A 20,905-nucleotide genomic window follows, 5' to 3' on the forward strand; every position below is an offset into this window, starting at 1 on the left:
ATGGAACATCTTGTTTTTTAAAAATACAGATATTAAGGGGCTGAAGAGATGGCTCAGAGGTTAAGAACACTGGCTGCTCTTCCAGAGAACCCGGGTTCAATTCCCAGCACCCACATGGCAGCTCACAACTGTCTGTAACTCTGGTTTCAGAGGAATGTGACACTTTCTATACCAATGCAAATAAGATAAAGTAAAATATATAAAAATAATAAAATCTTCATTCAAATGAAGAGGTAAATTATAAATAAATGAATAAGAATACAGATTTTAACAACAATTCATTCTAAGAATGTTGCTAACATACTTCTTTTTAAAGTGTATGAGTGTTTTGCCTATGTGTATTGATGTGCACCATGAGCACCCAGTTCTCAAGGAGGACAGAAGAGGGCGCTGGAGCTGCTGGAGGGGAATGTGGTCCCCATTGAACCCTGGGAACAGAACCCCGTCCAATGCAAGAGCAGCAAGTGGTCTTACGTGCTGAGGACCATGCGGTTCTTCCTCGTTGTCAACTTGATTAGGGTTTTGTTTTGAGACAGGGTCTCTCTATGCAGCCCTGGCTGACCTGGAACTCACTGTGTAGACCAGGCTGGCCTCGAACTCACAGAGATCTCAGAGAAGTCTGTCTGCCTCTGCCTCCTGAGTCCCAGGATTAATGGGACTTCTGGCACTGCTAGCACATGATGAAAAGACAGACTACCCTGAATGTGGACAGAAGTATGCAGTAAGCTAAGAGACAAAGAAGGAACAAGCCAGCGAGTACTGGCTTGACCTAGTCTCTGTCTCCTTCTGTTGTCTCTGACTCTTTGGTGCATTCTGTGTCTGTGCGTGTCTCTCCACTTTCCAGCCACTATCAGGTGAGTAGTCTCCTCCATCCTGGTCCTGCTGCCTTAAATGATACTCTGATGCATCTAGGCCCAAAGGCATTAATTCAGGCACACACAGACTGAAACATCTGAAATTGTGAGCCAAAATAACTCCTTTTTGTAATTTGTTTCTCCTAGGTTATTCCGGAGACAAAAAGCTAACATACTGTTTACTAGAGGGGGAGAAATCTACCTTCCACTCAAACGTAAGGTCTTAGTGAAAAATTCTGGCTCAAGGCAATAAAGCCGAGAACTATAGAGGAGACACCCACGCTCTGTTCCGCTCTTCTGCACACATGTGCACACGAGGGCAAGTTACTCACACGCATATAGCTTTCCCTCTCTCAACACAAGTAACAAGAAAGAAAAACAAGACTGTAATCTGGATCTATAATGTTTCAATACCATCTCAAGCTGTCACACACACTCTGCCAACTGTCAAACTTCCTTACATGCCAAACTTCCAGGCAACATCTTGCTCTATTTATATTATTTAGACACAATTTGAAAATGATAGTCAAATGAGACTCTTACTGTCTTCTCTAAGGTTACTACTGCTGTGATGAAACACCATGACCAAAGCCACTCGGGGAGGAAAGGGTTTTTTCAGTTTATGCTTCCACATCACAGTTCATCAACAAAGGAAGTCAGGACAGGAACTCAAGCGGGGCAGTGACCTGGAGGCAGGAGCTGATGCAGAGGCCACAGAGGGGTGCTGCTTAGTAGCTTGTGCTTTATGGCTTGCTCAGCCTGATTTCAGACCACTGCCCATGGATGGCACCACCCACAATGGGCTGTGCCCTCCCTCACCATTAATAAGAAAATGCATTGCATGCATTGCATTTCTCAACTGGGGCTCCCTCCTTGCTGATGACTCTAGGTTGTGACAAGCTGACATAAAACTATCAAGTTCACTTACCTTAAAGGTTTCTAGCAAGATATTAGCTCCCAGCTTACAGGCATGCTGGTTTGTCATTTTAGAAAGACTGGAGCCAATTTCAACAACTTTTCCATCAAGCATCTTTTTTGGCCCATATGAATCCATTAAGATGAAACCAAGTTCTATCAGACCTTGAGTTACATGATCCCAACTATGAACACTGCAAGGAAACAAAGTGTAATCAAGAGAATCTTAGTAAATACCCACCCTCACACACAATGCTATTTGCTCATTTAACTCAGATCTCCTTTCTCTGCACACATTGTCTTTTGACAGAATTCTTACTGCAGTCATACAAATCTAGGCAAGAGGTTTCCAAGGCAGACAGAACACTTACTAGGGAGAATCCATAAATTATGGGCTACAGGTGTAGCTTAGTGGTAGAATGCTTATCTAGCACATACAAGGCCTTGTATTCAATCCTCAGTCAAAAATAAAAGAAAGTATCTAAAATACCTTTAAAAAATAGAAACCGGCAAGGTGTTGGTGGCACATGCCTTTAATCCCAGCACTCGGGAGGCAGAAGCTGGCGGATCTCTCTGATTTCAAAGCCAGCCTGGTCTACAGAGTGAATTCCAGGACAGCCTCCAAAACAATACAGAGAAACACTGTCCCGAAAAGCCAAAAAAAAAAAAAAAAAAAAGAAAGAAAGAGACCAAAAATATAAAAAGAAATATACAGTATTTCAATGACCATTTTGCAGTTTCCATTCACGATTTCATAGCCAGTAGCTTTTTCAATTCTCCTCTCTATGCAGCACAATGTACATACTTCAAAAGTTGTCCCTCTCTAGACTGAGATTCTTTAGGATTCAGACCAAAGTGTAGTCAATTTTTACCCACATAGCCTAGGCACAAAGCACTCAGTAAATATTTATAGCATAGGTGGATGAATGATATGGTTGCAACAGCATGAGCTAAACTACAAATAACCTTTGTAACCAAAAGAACCTTAGTGACTACCACTTGATGTTACCCTCTATAGTGGAAGGGATAAGCTTAAATTGGTCTTTACATCATTACATCTACCGGTTAAGACACAGGAAAAGTATAAAGCAGCACTAAACTACAATTGAAATAGCTATGCATCTTGACAGATTTAACAATATTCACTCTGGAGAGAAAGGATAAGATAAATAAGACATACGTTCCATTCTTCCCACCCTAGGACTTAAAACATGGGCTGGGGAAGTAACTCAGTTGATAGAGTGCTTTCCTAGCATACAGGAAGTCCTAGGTTCAAGCCACAGCACTGCATAAAACTGGGCATGGTGACATACACCTGCAATTACAGCATTTGAGAGGTAGATGCTGGATGGTTAAGGTCATCCTTGGCTATATAGTAAGTTCCAAAGCCAGCCTGGGATACATTAGACCCTGTCTCAAAAAAGACATGAGTACACACACAATGTATATATAAGGTGTGTGTGTATATATATTATAGCCCATATATATAAATGGCATGTATACAAATTCAAGTACAAAATGGTAGACACAAAAAATGTATAAAGTATATGTGCATATGTATAAAAGTCCATATATACTAATAGCATATATATACATAAATGGTACATACCTAAAATGTATGCATAAGGTTGTGTATATGTAATATAGTCCATATATATTAATGGCATGCACACATATATAAGTACCTAAATAAGGGGCTGGAGAGATGGTTCAGAGGTTAAGCGCACTGACTGCTCTTCCAGAGGTCCTCAGTTCAATACCCAGCAACCACATGGTGGCTCACAACCATCTATAACAAAATCTTGTGCTCCTTTCTGGCATGAAGGCATACATGCCAGTAGAACATTGTATGCATAATAAATAAATCTTTTTTAAAAAGATACACACAGACAATGTATATACAAGGTGAGTGTGTGTGTGTGTAGTGTATCCCATATATATTAATGGCCTGTGCACATATATAAGTACATAAATGGTATACACACATACACAATCTAAACTATAAAGTAAGAAGCTGGTTTTCTGGTCTATCAAAAACAACTCATTTCTCTGTAGTTTACAGATAGTATAAATATGAATAGCTGACAGGGTGAATTTTTATTAATTCTTTGGGAATTTCAAATACTGCATTTTGATCATATTCACCCCCAATTCCTCCCCTTATTAGTTTTATTATTTTAAAACATTTTGTACCACCCTACTCTGAGACAGTCACTCACTCAACCTGGACCTCTTGGTTTCAGCTAGACTGGCTGGCCAGAAAGCCCCAGAGATCTCCCCTCCTTCACCTCCGAGCCCTGGGATTACAGGCGCACATTTAATGCCTGGCTTTTTACATGGGTGCTGCAGATCTGAACTCAGGTCCTCATGCTCGCATAGCAAACACTTTACCAACTGAGCCATCTCCCCAATTGCAAAAACAAGAATATCAGTGTTTAAGGAAGACATAAATCACTATAAAGAATACAAGCCTAAGTAACAGGTAGCATGGACAAGGAAGATGCATGAACGTGAACTGTTAATTTCAGAACAGCAAAGATTAGACAAAGTTGTAAAAGTTTCTATGAAGAAAAACACAGGTTATCTACAATAACACAAAAATCAGATAATCATCAGACTTTCTACCAGCAATTCTAGATGAAAGAGAAAATGAAAAATGATAATGAACTTAGACCTTTACATCTGGTAATTTAACTAGTAGAGCAAAATAAAAATTTCAGATATCAAGACTCAAAATTCATCATCTACACTGTATCAGAAAGAATTACTGCAAAAATTATGGACTTATGGCATTTTTTTCGAAGAGAAAGGTTATGTGGGCCAAAGAATAGAGGTGAATGAAGAGATCAGTAAAGCTAACACGAAGTCCAAATAACAAGGAGGCGACAGGAGAGGGTGTGTGTGTGTGTGTGTGTGTGTGTGTGTGTGTGTGTGTGTGTGTGTGTGTGTGTGTGTGCATGCGTGTCTAGAGGGTGTGTGTGTGCGTGTGTGTGCGTGTCTAGAGGGTGTGTGTGTGTGTGTGTGTGTGAAAGGAACAAGGGAGGGAAGAGAACTAAGTGCCCTCTGAGGTTCTCATCACAGAACCCAGGGTCACAGCCCTCCTCTGGTTACAACATGGAGGCATGGCTACATGATTGGCAAGTGGGCAATAAACTGAAAACTAGTTTGTAGATTTTTTTCCCTAGTACATTAATGTCTTTTTTATTTCAAAACACCACGGAAACAGGCTGTTAACAGTACTAACGTGGCTAACTCTGGAGGACACAATACTGTTGAGTCTGTCACCTCATTTGCCACCTCCTGGCTTAGGTCACAAGCATAACTCAGTATTCTGAAGTGTGCATTACATGGTTCTTGCCAATGTTTACACATTTTGCTCCTTCCCCACAATTCAGCAGTTTTGATATTTAAGCTTGTTGCTCAAGTAAGGTCCAGTACCTATTACAGAATCTCACAAGAAGAACATAAACCATCGTAGTGCTCAGAGCACAAAGCCAAATGCATTTCACTTTGTCCCATCTTACTATCCCCATGGGTCTTGTTGCTCTTAGGGCACAGTTTTCTTGAACAAAAGATTTTTTTTTCCAAGACAGGTATCTTTGTATTGTTTTGGAGCCTGTCCTGGAACTCGCTCGGTAGACCAGGCTGGCCTAACTCACAGAGATCCACCTGCCTCTGCCTCCTGAGTGCTGGGATTAAAGGCTTGTGCCACCACTGCCCGGCGAACAAAAGATTTTTAAGGAATAAATTATGTTAGAGCAAAAATGACTATCTAGTGCCTCTCTAGACACTGCTAGGCATATAGAAGTAAGTCTAAATAAAATTCTACTAAAAATACAAGTTAGGGTACCCAAAATTCAATCATGTAATATATGTGTTATTTCTTAGGTTAATTAACCAATTGGAGAAATCATGTATGACTAACCAGCAAATAACTGAGGGAGATTATAATGATGTCACCCATATATCTCCCTCCAACGTCTGGCCCCATCTAGTAGCAAGAGCCTATTCCACTAGATTACAGATGAAGATGCTTTTAGATCCCATGACTGGTAGAGACTTCCAGAAGATGGGCGGAGCTCCCATTTCCTGGTTATGCACTGCCTGACTCTTTGACCTAACTTGGAGAGATTCAGTTGGGAAAATACTGGAGAGACACCATTAACTATAGAAAAAAAAGAAATTGGATATAGCTGGGTATGGTGGCTTATGCCTGCACTGGAAAAGCAGAGGTATGGTTGTCAGAGGTTGAGGCCAGCTAGGGGGCTACATAGTGAGACACTGTCTCACGCACTGCGAGTGGAGCTCTCTGAGAAGAGACCTCAGAGTTCCAGCACATTAAAAAGGCCTTAAATTATGGCTTAAAGTGTAAAACTTTATATTTAACCAATAGACAAAGAAAAGTATGACACAATATTGTTACAATAACTATTTACCCTGAAATACACAAAATAAAACGAACATCCTACTGCTCTCCTTGTAGTTTAAGTAGGACTGTATAAAACGGTTAAGTCAATGATTCACTTCTGACTTTCCAGCCCCAGGCTTCAATGGTCAAAGATAAGTTAGTATTTTTCACTCACTTAAGAAGGCACCAATAAAGACTTAGGTTAACAGTGCTGCAGCATCAAAAAAGGAACAAGACAATGCTTTATATTCTTGTTAGAGAGCAGGTGTCTAAGAAATCAGGCCCTGAGATAAAAGGGGTTTTTTTTCCTTCAATATAGAAATGTTGTCTTTTACTGTTCTAAAGGGACAGACCTTTAATCTTACAAAGTCATTAACTACAGCTGTCAGTCTGCTTTGAGTGGTGTAAGTGTGGGTCCACACTGCCTTTTCTAGCCCAGACCCTCAAGCACTTTTAGAATATGGTTCATTAACTCACCTGTTCTTTACCACTTCTAAGATCATGGATGAAACACAAGTTCTGTGAGGGACAAGATTCTGCAGAAATTTTGAGCCTTGGAGGAGCTGAAGATCCTTAAAGCTTTTTATAACTGAAGTCTTTAAAAGATCAAACACCTGATATAATTGAAGAAATGAGGAAATGAGCCAAAATCATAGTTTCTGCTCTGAGATAAACCCGCAAGTAGTCCCCTGAGTCGCTGCTCACACACAGCACTATGCCGACTGTTTAAATAGACTGAGATGATACAAAAGCTGTGAGCTTCTTCATGAGAAAAGGGTGAAACATCAGTATATTCCAAACATTTCCCATGCCAGGTCTGGTGGTGCATGTCTATCATCTGACACCCAGAAGGCTGAGGCAGGAGGATTACAAGTTTGAGGACAAATGACACAGCTTATTTTGGGGGAGTGCATGTCACAGTGCACATGGAGAAGTCAGAGAACCCCTTTTAGGAGTTCGCTCTTTCCTCCTACTCTGTCATTCCTAGGGATTGAACTTCCGTCATCGGGCTTAGTAGCAAGTGTTTCAGCTGCTGAGCCATCTCACCGGCTCCCTTGTCTCAAATTACGTAATAAGTCAACAGAGACAAGTGTGTAACTCAGGGTTCTACCACCTGCCACCAAACGTGAGGCTGAATCAATGCTTCACAACCACAAAACAAAAGACAAAAATCGTTTCTCATAACCTTGGAACCCACAAGAAAAAGAGGGCAAGGACTCTATGCTTTTCTCATTGATTATCAGGGATAGTTCTTAGAAAGCTACCACGAGGCTGCTGCGGAACAGCTACCTAAGCTGGCATTCTTGTAGCTTGAGCACATCACGGGACTCTTACTCTCTACCATCTGGCTTTCTCAGTGGGAAATGAAGGCACACTCCAGGAATCTGAAGGTTTCCAGCAGCCTGGAACAGCGGCCTTTGTTGCTGGCAGGATAGGGAAGGATACTAACAAAAACAGGTTCCTGTCAGCTATAAAAGGAATTGAAGTATCGTTAAAAAAAAAGTACCTGTTCCTCAAATCTCTGTATCCTTGTTAGAGAGAGAAGAAGAGCGATGCTGAAAGGACATAAGGACTTACTGGGGTCCCCCTGCTGTCCAGCCTAGAATAAAGCAAACGTCGTTATACTTCACAAGTACAACCAAACCTGCTCAAAACAAGTTCAATACACAGGGCAGTGGTGGCACAACTTTAATCCCAGCACTAGGGAGGTGGAGGCAGGCGGATCTCTGAGTCTGAGGCCAGCCTGATCTACAGAGTAAGTTCTAGGACAGGCTATACAGAGAAATCCTGGAGGGAGGGAGGGATGAGAGAGGGAGAGAGAGAGAAAATAGCAACAAAATGATTACTTTGAACACATAAAGTGAGCAGTGGACTGACAGGAGATGATGGAAGACTTTCAGGACTAACCAATCGAGGTCCTTAAGGAGCCTTTCCTATACAGTGGACCTGGGGCTCCTAGAGGAAGTGGCTGGTATTCTGGTGTGTCAAGGAAAATGCAAGTAAACCTTGCATATCCTGTGCCACAAAAATGCTCAAAGACCAATGCTGCCACATCAAAAGGACACATAACCCAACTCAAGGAATCCAAGTAACTCAGAGCTCAAAATAGATAATGACTGCTAGTGTGAACCAGTTAAAAAGCTTTACTGACATACTGACAACACTCAAAACAATAGAGGGGAAATGTAAAAAACTAACACTGCATCAATAGAATAAAAGATACAATAGAAATCTTCAAATTTTGCTGAGGGAGAATTGCCCCAGGTTGGAGGCAAACCTGGGATACAAAACAAGTTCTAGGTCAGCTAGTGATAGCAAGACGTAGCACTCAAAAAAACAATTTTTTTTTGAAACAGGGTTTCTTTGTATTGTTTTTGGAGCCTGTCCTGGAACTCGCTCAGAAGACCAGGCTGGCCTCAAACTCAGAGAGATCTGCCTGCCTCTGCCTCCCGAGTGCTGGGATTAAAGGCATGTGCCACCAACGCCTGGCAAAAGATTTATTTTTATTTATGTACATATGTGTGTAATTTTGTACACAAGTTCAGATGCCTGCAGAGGCCAGAAGAGGGTGTTTGACTCTCTAGAACTGGAGATACAGGTGGTTGGGAGCAGCCTAATGTGGGTGCTGCAAATGGAACTCTTATACTTTTAGCCACTGAGCTATCTCTCTTTATATCTTTATAAATGAAGAAAACTGGCAGTCATTATCTTAATCAAATGATTCACCATCACCAGAAGAAATCCTCATGGGAGAGGGGTTGGCCTGTCAACCAAAGGCAACCTGTTTTTACGCAGCCAGTGAGTAAAGAGTGGTTTTTACATTTTAAAATAGTTGGTAAAGGATCAAAGGAAAAATAACATTTCATAACACGAAACGAAATGTTTCAAGTCTTAGTGTCTATAGAGTTTAGTTTGGACACAGCCATACAATTCATGTGTCTTGTCCAGGGCTGAGTTCTAGCACACTAATGCTGAGCAGCTGTGACAGACTGTGAAGCCTGCAGCACTACATTAGACATTATCAGCCCCTGTACAGAGCTGCTGACCTCCGCAGACAAAAAGTCCAAGGCTTCTGAAGGGTCCCAAGAAAACAATCAGGTAAATCGCACAAAGTAGAACGCAAGATGACAGGGAGGATGCTTTTAAAAGATTATATAATGGGGATGGAGAGACAGCTCGGTGGTTAAGAGCACTTGTTCTTGCAGAGGACACAGATTCAGTTCCAAGGACCTACATGGAGGCTGACAAACACCAGTAACTCCAGTCCCAGGAGTCTGATGCCTTCTTCTGACCTCCTCTGGCATCAGGCACACATGAGGTGCACATACATGTATACACACAAAACACTCACAAACACAAAATAATATTTAAAAAAACTTAAAGAACACATTACAAAGATATATTTGCAACCAAAATAAAAGCTAAAGTAAATAGTACTTTCAAAAGCATAACCGGGCAGTGATAGCACACACCTTTAATCCCAGCACTTGGGAAGCAGAGGCAGGAGGATGTCTGTGTGAGTTCCACAGATTGAGTTCCAGACAGGCTCTAAAGCTACAGAGAAACCCTATCTTGAAAAACCAATAAATAAATAAACGTATGTATGTATATCAGGCACAATAAATAAACCAATGCAAAACGTTTTAAGCCTGAATAGATCATGGGGTAGAAGTAAAAACAGCTATAAAGCAGCTATGAAAATCTAAATTAGGATTACAAGATTAAATGGCATTAAAGGAGTTAGTTAAAGTTAAACTTGTAGGTGAGACAATGTCACTGTGGTAATACACTCACATTCTCAAGAGACACATACTAAAGGAGTCAGACAATGAAGGGTTATGGTTTCACAATTTCATTTGAAAAGGTTCACAGCCGGGAAAAGGTGTATGTGAGAGTTACAATCATACTTAATAAGTGAAACCAGGTGAAGGGAAAAGAGGTATTTCTCTTTTTAGACTTTGTTGTTGTTTTTTTTTTCAGAATGAAAAGTTAGAGGAAGGTAAGCATGATGGTAGGATATGCCTATAATCTCAGGACTTGGAAGGTGAAGGCAGGAAGATCATAAATTCAAGGCCAGCCTCAACTATAAAAGGAGCTTGAGGCCAGCTTAGGATACACAAATCCTATCTTTAAAAAAAAGTTTGTTTTTCTACCTCACAGACATTTAATGATGACTAATTTAGCATCATAAAATTCTATGATATACTAGAAATAAGTAGAATCCCAGTTCATAAACAGGGAAGCTGAAGTCAAGATAAAAAATACTTAAAAGTAGACTGAGTTTCCTGCCAGTTGTGGCTCATACCTGTAATCCCAGGGCTTGGAAGACAGAGGCAGGTGGATCTGAGTTTGAGGCCAGCCTGATCTACAAAGCAAGTTCCAGGACAGCCAAGACTACACAGAGAAACCCTGCCTCAAAAATAGATAGATAGATAGATAGATAGATAGATAGATAGATAGATAGATAGATAGATAGATAGATAGACAAACAGATAAAATCAAAACAAATAAAATTAGAGTGAGTTTCTCAGTTCTCAGCTTTTGTTGTTTCGTACTACAGAAGATTTTTAAAAATTGTGTGCATGTGTGTACACATACAGCATACATGCCACAGCACATGCATGCAGGTCAAAGGACAGTTTTCGAGAGTCAGTTTTTTCCTTCTACCATGCTGGACCCAGGACTGAACTCAGGCAATCAGGCTTGACAGTCATTGCTTTTACCCACTGAGCCATTTGACTGCCCCCTAAATGTTTTTATTTAATTAAGTTAATTAATTTATTTTTGGAGTTCAAGGGCAATTTTATTAAAATTTGAAAGTAGAAGTGCCACCGGGCAGTGGTGGCACACGCCTTTAATCCCAGCACCCAGGTGGCAGAGGCAGGCGGATCTTTTGAGGTCACTGCATGAAAGAGGCTTCAGTACAAACTCCCTGTCTCTTGGAGACCTGGAAACATCTTAGTAAGAGCTGGTGCTACCTTTATGTGTTTCAGAAGTTCTCTGCCCAATTCACAGTCCAGTTTGACGGCAAACACAATGTGCAGAATGATGGTGCCTTCCACATGATAGAGTTCATCTTCTGGGGCGGTAACAAGTTCCAGCAACCTAGAAGATTCAATAGCAAGGTCTAAGTAGGGTTAGCAAATAAAAAGGTGCTGGGACACACAGCAAGGACTGTCTGTAGTCAGCATTTCCATTTCTTTATCTCATACTCTCTACCCAAGTCCAACCAAATTCACTCAGGCTCTGTCCTCTCCTAACCCATCTCACTATTCTCGTAAGGGTCACAGATGATGTCCATGTGACCAAAACCGTCTCACGGGGCTATGCAGCCTATTTGGCCTTGAATTTGAACTCATGATCTATCTGCCTCAGCTCCCAAAGTGCAGAGATTGTAAGCGTGCGCCTAATGCCTGGTTTCCTTGTCCTCTGGGTCACTGCCATTGATCTTAATGTTTTCCCAGCCCTAGCTCACCTTCCCATCTGAAAATGTCCAGTATCTCTGAGCTGTTAGGTTTCTTCCTCTTCATTTCTCCCTAGATAATTCCATCCTGCCCCTTGGTTTTAGTCCCTTCCCATTTACATGTATATGTGTGTTTACTTTTCAATATATATCAATTTATAGTTTTGGTTCAGACCTTTACCTGCTCAATGCTCCATACCAGCTGCCAGTGAGCACTGCAAGCCTAATGTGGTTAGAACAGATCTCCTTACCATCTGTGAAACCTGCTGTCAACTTAGAGACTAAGTCAATGTAGAGAACTACTGTCTTGTCAACTGTGCAAGCCAAGTAACAAAGGTTATTACAGACTGGGAGCAGCTGATTGTACTAGACCCAACCCCAAGAACCCCTTAGCCAGGCCACTTGGATTCAAATCTTTGCTATTATTATCTGGCTATACAACGGAGGATAATACCTAAATTTGTCTCTTGGTTTCCATATCCACAAAAAAGCAATGTTTATAGTACATGCACCTGACTTAGAATAAGCACTCTGTACACTTTTTTTTTTTTTTGTTTAAAGGAAACATCCAGTGCTGGGGAGATGACTCAGTGATTAAGAGCACTGGCTGCTCTTGCAGGGGACCTGCGTTCAGTTCCTAGCACCCACATGGCAGCTCACAACCATCTATTAACTCCAGTTCGGGGGATCTGATGCCCTCTCTGGCTTCTGACGGTACTGCATGCACATGGTGCATATACATACACTTAGGGCCACACATAAACACACAAAATAAACATTAAAAAAATCCACCAGTTTTCTAAGATATGTCACATTGTGCTCTGTCTTTGTATTAGTCCCAACCTGAAAATGCGCTCCTCATCAGCGCATGGTGGTTCTTATCAGTCAGGCTAGGCTAAAGCAGAGCCTCCCCAGAGACGTTTTCCCAGTCCCAACTGAAAGTAGCTGTGCTGTCACTGACACATCATCCTTTCCATTCGTCACACACGGCCAACTCTAAGACTCTCTTCTCACCAAAATTTAAGCTCCATTGCAACAGAAGTCTCATCTGACTGGTTCATCACTATAGTCCCAAGGCCAATGCTACCCACAGAGCAGGCAATCAGCTATTTGTTAATTTTCTTCTAAAACAGATGCTAAACCTGCATCTCACAAGGCAGTTAGTGGTACTTTCCTGGAAGGGTGTGAGTGAGAGTGTAAGACACTGAATTATTCTCCTACCTTCCTAACTGAGCAGCTGGAGGGGGGGCTACAGTTCTGAAGGGGGGAGGGAGGGGGGTAAAGCAAAGCTAACAACCACACTGATGATCAAAGCGCATGGTGGGAAGGTGAATTTGCAAAAAATGTGCTGCACTTTTAAACTGTGCTACTCACTCATCACTGCTCTGTTCCTCACTGTGCTGCTTGTCTAGCTCATTGAAGAAGGCTATTATTCCATCCAGAACATTCCTTCTGCTTCCCTAAAAATAAAATAATTATTATTATAATAAAAGAATGCTCTCCTAACTGAAGGTAAAATAACCAAGGGCTATCAAGTAGAAGTTTAAATAAGTTACAACCTAGTGTCATGGTAATAACGCACAGAACACTTGCAAGTTGCAAAAGTTTGCAATACTTTACAATGCCAGGGAAACCGCGTGGTTGTAGAGTATGTGCCTTGGGGGCCCAACCGTAGCTGAAACATGGTTGTGAGGCTTTCCTTCTAGATAAAACATTTCATTCTGCAAGGAAGCTCCCTCAGCCTAGGTAATAATGACAGGCAAAAGCTTCAGGAAGTCCCAGGAACTGAAGAGATGCACTAGGCCTCAACCTCCTCAAGCACATGTAGGCAGCAAGGACTGGTGAGACACACTGTCAGACCAGCTGAGCTGCTGGAAGGAGACTCCAACCTGCTGCGCTGCCTCTCCCAGTGCCCTACACTCCACAATTCCAGTTTTTGTGGGCTGCCATCCATGCTGCGGTGGGCCTTTGGCAATATAGTCTTTGAGTCATTTCTGCTCCTGCAAGTAACTCCCACCCACACTCCTGAAAGCAACCCCAGTAAAGCTTGTTGTTTCCCCAAGGTGGGCCTTGGTGGCTTCTTAAGGGATCTGTCGTTGGCTCCCTATCTGGTGTGAGTGGGTGTTTGCTTACATCCCTCTAGGAATAGTGTCACACAACGAATACTGTAGTTTCTGTGCTCTTAGTGAACACGCTTTCTAGGTCTATTTCTTTTACTTTCACACGCAAAAAAAAAATTTTTTCCCTTGGCTGAAAAGCATGGTCAAATCACCACAAATAAAATAAAAACATGTATGTCTTAGTATGGAAACCAACAATCTGAAAAGGCTGAGCTGGGACAGCTGCTTATGTCACAGAATAAGAATAACTGTTTATTTGTACCTTGGAAGAGAGAACCAGAAGCTGATAGACCAAGGGTGGTATTTCTTGCAGGTTCAACTTTGAAAACATCGCCAACACTTTTGCCACCACCAGATCCATCTCTTCTGTCGTCAGACGGACATCCCTGTAGAGCAGAGATTTAAAGTCTAGCCCAGAGCCTAACTGCTTTGTTTTTAGGAATTAAATTCAGGGCTTTGTAATAATTAAAATCCTATCAAACATTTTTTAAGAAATACAATGTAGGGACTGGGAATACATCTCAGTAGGGTAAACCATTTACTATGCAAGAGTGAGGACCAGGGCTTGGATCCCCAGGACCCGTCACCTATAATTTCATCCAAGACAGGATCTCTGGACAAGCAACCTAATTAGAATAGGTTATGGGATAAATGTCTCAATACCTAAGGTAGAAGATGATCAAGGAGGACACCCAACATCAACCTCTGGCCGCCACATATACCCACACTTACAACCTAAGTACCTTCGCAGCAGCAAAGACACATACACCTCATAAGTACCTTCATAGTAGTAAAGACACATTCACATATAAACACCACACACACACACACACACACACACACAATCAATCAATCAATCAGTTAATTAATTAAGGGGCTGAAAAGATGGCTCGGTGGTTAAGAACAGTTGTTGCTCTTCCAGGGACTGAAGTTTGGTTCCCAACACACACAATGAGCTGCTCAAAACCACCTATAACTCCAGCTCCGGGGATCTGACACCCACTTTTAGCCTCTTCAGGCATGCACACACACATGCACACATAAACAATAAAACAAGTCTTTAAATAAAATTTGGAGTTAAAGTATAAAGTAGCTATTAGACTATAGCTGTCCTCTTTGAGTTTTCTTATGAACAGTCTTTTAGGAGAACTAATAAATTTACCTAAGCATCTCAAAAAAAATCAGTCATATATTTAATAAACTAAGCCAAAGCAGAGGGAGGGGAAAGAATGCCATAGCAGAAAATAAAGGTACAATGCTATTATTCAGAAAAAGTGGAGTTTGAGCTCACTGTGTTTCAATTTCTTATGGGCATGTTGACAAAGCTTGATGCAAAGACAACAAACAAACAAACAATGCTTACTTGAACATAGAAGTGAGTTGGATCACGTATCGTTGGGCCCATCTGGTTAAAGACAATGAAGAAGAGTATGTTTATTTCATTTTAACTCCTTTACATACAATTTTATAAAACTAATGAAGAAAAAGGGGGGCATTTCAAGTTTGATTTTCAAATACTGGGAAACAGCATGAAACAAACACAATTTAAACAATAGCTGGGTATTAGTGGCCCTGGGATCTTGGACTTCAGAGGCAGTATGAAGACCTGAAGTTCAAGGTCACCGCTTACATGAGACCCTGCCTTTTTAAAAAATACAAAATGAATAAATAGGCCCAATAACTTTAACTTAACAGACTAGAAAATAAAAACAGATGATAAGGTTTACGCCTTAGCACCAAAAACAAACAGACCACTCTGATAATATCAAATACTGGTAAAATCATAGGAAGCAAGCACATTTTATATACATCTTACAGTGTACAAGTTACAACTTTAAAAAAGTACACACTCAACAAATCAATTTACTACTTGGAACAGTTTACATACAGTTTACATATATACTTACAAAATGTCACTTAGGTATATAAACAGGTTATGGAAAACTTTTTTTGTTTTTAAATAGAGAAAATATTTAAACCAGGACTGTTGACACAGACCTATAATGCCAGTATTCTAGAGGATAAGGCAGGAGGGGCATGGATTTAAGGCTATATATTGAGAATCTGTCTTTAGTAAAACAAATAAGTTAGCTAGGCCTGATGGTGTACACTTGTAATCCCAGTACTTGCTGAGACAGAAAGAATGCCACAAATTTGGAGCTAGCCTGAGCTACACAATGAGACCTTGTCTCAAAAACAAAACAAGCAAACAAAAAACCCAAAGTGTTTTAAAAACAAAGAAAAAAAACCCCACAAATGAACTAGACATTCCTCTGCCTTAACTAGACACTCCCTCAGGACCATCTTTAGAGTACTGTGCAGCTGCAGTAAAACAAACAGCCAAGTAAACTGGAAGCATGTGCAGCTTTAGTACTAAATCAGCTCTTCCTTTTCTTAAATACTTACTGCAAACCAATGGTGCTATGATTGTTGGTATGTTATTACTTGGTTTAGAAATAATACTAAAGTTATTACCATAATTGCTATAACTATGTTAATATATCATGTGCTGACATATATTTACATGTAACTATATATAAATTTACATATAATAGAGATTATTATTATATTATTATCTGGTTTGGAAACAATATTAAATAATAATAAATTAATATTAGGTTTGGAAGATATAGGGAAGAGAAAAGGCCAGGCCTTTTGAGCTAAGCCTGGCAGTCAGCAGGCAAACAAGCAGTGGACAGTATTAGGGAGCTTTCCGAAATGAGAAAGCCCAGTGCTGGGAAAGCATGCCCAGGCTTTGGCAGTAGTGTGCATATACCCGCCCACACACCAGACACTCACACACACCAGACACTCACACACTCACACACAGAACTCAGAAAAGCTGAAAAGCAGCAGTAGCAGCACTAATGATGGAAGCCAGACAAGGAACCACTTATTCCATTTTCTGAGACAGGGTCGAATGTAGCTCAGGTTACTCTTAAAAAACTTGCTACACAGCCAAGATGAGTTCTTGTTCCTAATCTTCCTGGGTCCACCTCCCAGGTGCTGGGATTACAGGCACATGCCACCATGCTTGGCTCTTATAGTGTTATATTATAAGCAACAACCATCAACAAAACAGACAAGAAAGTTTACAAATACAGTCAGGGACCACATCATTCTACAATGGCAGTTCTCAGAAGCAGAGGCATGAAGATCATAAGTTCAAGGACAGCCTAAGCTGCACAGGGAAACCCAGTCTCAAAACAACAAAATCATCTAGAGTTTTGTGTGTGTATGTGTCCAGAGACTCACCTGACAGAACACAGGCTGTCAATCAACTGCCTCTTATATTCTTCTCCATTCAAATCACCTAAAAACGCAAAATGGATGGAGAGACTGAATGCGCAATATGAAAAAAGAAAAAGCTCACAGAGTCGGAAGAAAATTACCTTTCCCGCAAGTCAGCACTTCCTTTTTGGTAGCCAAGGCAGTAAGAATGATGGGTAATAACTCCAAAGATTTCCCATTCACTAGGCTGTCCTCTCTGATAGCACCAACAAACTCACTGGCTAATTCGACAAGTAATGGTCCTGGGAAATGGTGAACCTAAAAGTTCAAGGACAAAGAATACTGAATAGTCATAGCCTCCCACAACAGGCACTGCCAGGGATTCATGGAATCATGCTGTTTTGTTCCATATTTGTAATCAAAGGTTAGAGTCCTCCATCAACCCCTACAAGGAGATTTGCATCATGGTACCGGAAGGTAATTGTAATCTAAGTGGCCAATACCCTCCTGGCCCACGTTTTAAGTCACAGGTCCTCTCCCCATGGAGGAACTATGCTGTGTCGAGCACTGCCCCTTCCATCTTACCTCCAGCATCAGCAATCCCATGATCTCAGATGCTACTTCTTGCTGCAAATCTCCTGATTCAACCAACTGGATACAACAGGAATATACCTTGGATCTCCTAAGGGCTCCATCTTCCTCAGAGCAGGGGGAGCCTTGGTGTTTTAAACAAAGGAAGAAGGAACAAAGATCAAGGATAAATAGGAAAATCAAGCAAGCCTGTAATGTAATACCGAAACAGTGTAATGGTGTCTTTAACAGCAATATTGAGGGGCTTTAAAGAAGCACTCGGTTTAGCTAAGCAAAGGACTAAAGAATGTCACCTTCTGTTCCACTAACTTATTTTACTACACAGTGCAGCAATTTGGGAAGGGGGCGTCACTTATCCACTGTTAATGCTTTATGTTATTGTCAGGCTATGTCAACAAGGTAAAAAAGACAGTAAAATTCATCTCTTCCATAAGTAAGATACAAGAATACTGACGGAAGTAGCCAAATTCAATTCCGCACTTCTGTAAGAGATAGTCCCTGACACAGTGGAACACCCCTTTATGCCAGCACTGGGAGGCGGAGGCAAGAGGCCTGGAGTTTACAGTCACCTTGGACTGCATCAGTTTAGGGCCAGCCTGGGCTAAATGACACTTTGTCTCAAAAATTAAAACAAAGAGGAATAATTCCAGGCAATCAATTTTATAAAGGTTCCAAATTGGGGCAGGGTGGGAGGTAAAGTTAAATCTCTATCTCACAACACACACAAAAGTCTATTCAAAAACAAATGAAGATCTGAATGTAAGAGCTTAAGCAAAATCTGGTATAGTAGCACACACTGTAACTCCAGTACTTGGACATTGAGGCAGGATTAGGTATTTGATGCTGGTGTACACTTTTAATCCCATCACTCAGAAGAGGCAGGTGAATCTCTGTGAGTTCAAGGCCAGCCTGATCTACATAGCAAGTTCCAGACCAGTTGGAGCTACATAGTAAGATATTGTCTATACATAAATAAGCAAATAATTTTTTAGAGGATTCTACCATATTTTATGAAACTACTCTGAATCACAATCTGAACATAAAGCCCTTCTATTTTTTTTTACAGTTTTAAAGATTTATGTATTATGTACAGTGTTCTGCCTGCATATATCCCTGTGGGCCTGAAGAAGGCACCAGATCTCATTACAGATGGTTGTGAGCCACCATGCGGTTGCTGGGAATTGAACTCAGGACCTCAGGAAGAGCAGCCAGTGCTCTCAACCGCTGAGCCATCTCTCCAGCTCCCCATAAAGTCCTTCTTTAAGAAAATGAAACACACATACTACATTGGGAATTAAGGCTCTGTATGAGGTATGCAAGACACTCTGTTCTATTCAAACCCAGAGGTCCCTAGCCCCTCAGTGAGTACCAGACACATCCTAGTCTCTTCTCCACAATTCTGAAACACCAAGTAAACTACAGTAGAGTGCACTTTACAGGCCCCAAGTCAGCAAGTCCTTCCAATTCCCTCAGTAAGGTATCTCAGTATCACACCAAGGCGAGCTCCGCTGCAGCTGATTCCATAGGATCTCCCCAACAAAAAGGATGTTCCCGTGGGGTGTCTGACAGTCAGAAAAACAGCAATGACATCCAAAGTAAACCACCTGACTGAGGGGTACACTGAGAGGGATGCAATCACCTTTGAAGATGGCTCTCAGGAACGCTCCAACAGCTCTTCCTTTCACGGCTTGACTCTGAAGGAGATCGGTCAACTGCAACCAAAGGGAGACCACAATTACAAGTCTCCAGGACCTGCTCCTCTGCCTACGTGACCTCATTGTGCAGAAGGAAAACAGGTGCTGCCAGCTTCAGGGCCAAGTAAAACACACAGGTTCTCCTTTTTATTTTGATAGAGCAGCAAGATCTTAATAGAACCCTGCACCACCGACTAAAAGTTAGCCAGGCATAGTGACCCAGACCTGAAATCCCAGCACTTCAGGTTGAAGCAGGAGGACATCCATGAGTTCTGGGTCAGCCTAGGATGCATGGCAACTGCAAGGCCAGCAAGGGCCACAGAGTAAAACTTCTAAAAGACAGTAAAGACTAGGGCTGAGGATGTAGCTCAGTTGGTAAAGCACTTGCCTCTGGTATGCACAAGACTCTGAATTCAGACTCTTGCTCTCCAAAAACTGTGTGTAGCGACACATACCTACAATCCCAGTGCTCTGGAGATGGAGGCAGGAGGATCACAAGTCCAGGGTTATCCTTGGCTACACAGGTGTTCAATACCAGCTTGGGCTACAGACCCCGCTAAAAAAAAGAAAAGACTAATAGCTATTCAGAAGTTTAGACCAGATATGGAAACAGTTCATGTCTATAGTCCCAGTATTTGGGAGGCTGAGGCAGGAGCTTAAGGTTTATCTATATTACAGAGTAAGAATTTGTCTCAAAATTGCAAAGGGGGTAAAATTCATTCTACAAATATTTATTAACTCTTTCATTAGCACTAGGTACCATGGCATGATTTAGAGACATCCCATCAACAAATACTTCTGGTGCATGTACTTTTTCAGAGAACAGCATAAGGCTGGACAAACAGACATGGTCATTTCCTCAAAGTTTATGAGAAAGGGGAAAGGATGAGAAAAAAGAGAAAAGAATTTGTCAAGATGAGGAGCAAGTAGCTGCGATAGACAATAGCTTGAGGGAGGGAGGCAATGGCAAATAGCAGGAAGTGCAGTCAAAGCTTCTCTGAGGCAGGAAACAGTTGAGCAGAGAGTGGGCAAGTAGGAAAGAGCAGGCTACTGAGAGATCAGGCATTCTTGTAGCAAGGCCCCAACAGAGCAAGCGTTTGGTACGCTTGAGTACCCGAGGAAAGACCAATGTTCAGGTGAGTGGTAAGAAGGAAGAGTAGCAAGAAGTAATACTGGGGCAAAAGGCAAGGGCCAGAGTAAGAAGAATCCCACAGGCCCTCGTAGGAAACTTAGGTTTCCTCTAAGTGCAAGAGGAGTTGCTGAAGAAAAACAAGCGATACTTCTTATGAAGAGAGAATGGTTTGTGGGGACTGAGGAGGGGAGAGACGCCTACTAGGAGAAAGAGTGAATGTGTAAAGAGCAGCTGAAGTCCTGAGTGAAGGTACATTGTTGACATGGCATGGCCATGTTGCGGACCAAGGCCTTGAACCCATGGGAAAACTGGCAAAGCCTTTCTGCCACGTTAGGCTCAAAAAGGCAAAAGGTGGTGGATTCCTCTGGTCTACGCACAGTACTTACGAATGATTGATCAGTGTGTGCAAAAACCAGCAGCTGCAACTTCCTCCTCAGTGTTTACAGCCTGAGACTGCTGGCCTACAGACCCTCCTGCAGAGACTAGCTGCACCCTT

General features: G+C 41.6%; 1 protein-coding gene across 1 annotated transcript in view; it reads right to left on the reverse strand.

Annotated features, from left to right (window-relative positions):
* Positions 1-20,905, reverse strand: part of Fanci (FA complementation group I) — a 56,183-nt gene that overhangs the window by 29,785 nt on the left and 5,493 nt on the right. Inside the window, exons 3-13 of the mRNA XM_013118943.3 lie at positions 19,223-19,295; positions 17,578-17,708; positions 17,154-17,310; positions 17,017-17,074; positions 15,125-15,166; positions 14,024-14,147; positions 13,016-13,101; positions 11,157-11,283; positions 7,685-7,777; positions 6,655-6,791; positions 1,783-1,963 (exon numbers count right to left, since the gene is read on the reverse strand). Coding sequence (XP_012974397.1) covers positions 1,783-1,963; positions 6,655-6,791; positions 7,685-7,777; positions 11,157-11,283; positions 13,016-13,101; positions 14,024-14,147; positions 15,125-15,166; positions 17,017-17,074; positions 17,154-17,310; positions 17,578-17,708; positions 19,223-19,295 — 1,209 coding nt within the window. The remainder of the gene's footprint in view (positions 1-1,782; positions 1,964-6,654; positions 6,792-7,684; positions 7,778-11,156; positions 11,284-13,015; positions 13,102-14,023; positions 14,148-15,124; positions 15,167-17,016; positions 17,075-17,153; positions 17,311-17,577; positions 17,709-19,222; positions 19,296-20,905) is intronic.

Source organism: Mesocricetus auratus, unplaced genomic scaffold (genome assembly GCF_017639785.1).
Source record: "Mesocricetus auratus isolate SY011 unplaced genomic scaffold, BCM_Maur_2.0 Super-Scaffold_4256, whole genome shotgun sequence".
Classification (NCBI taxonomy): Eukaryota; Metazoa; Chordata; class Mammalia; order Rodentia; family Cricetidae; genus Mesocricetus; species Mesocricetus auratus.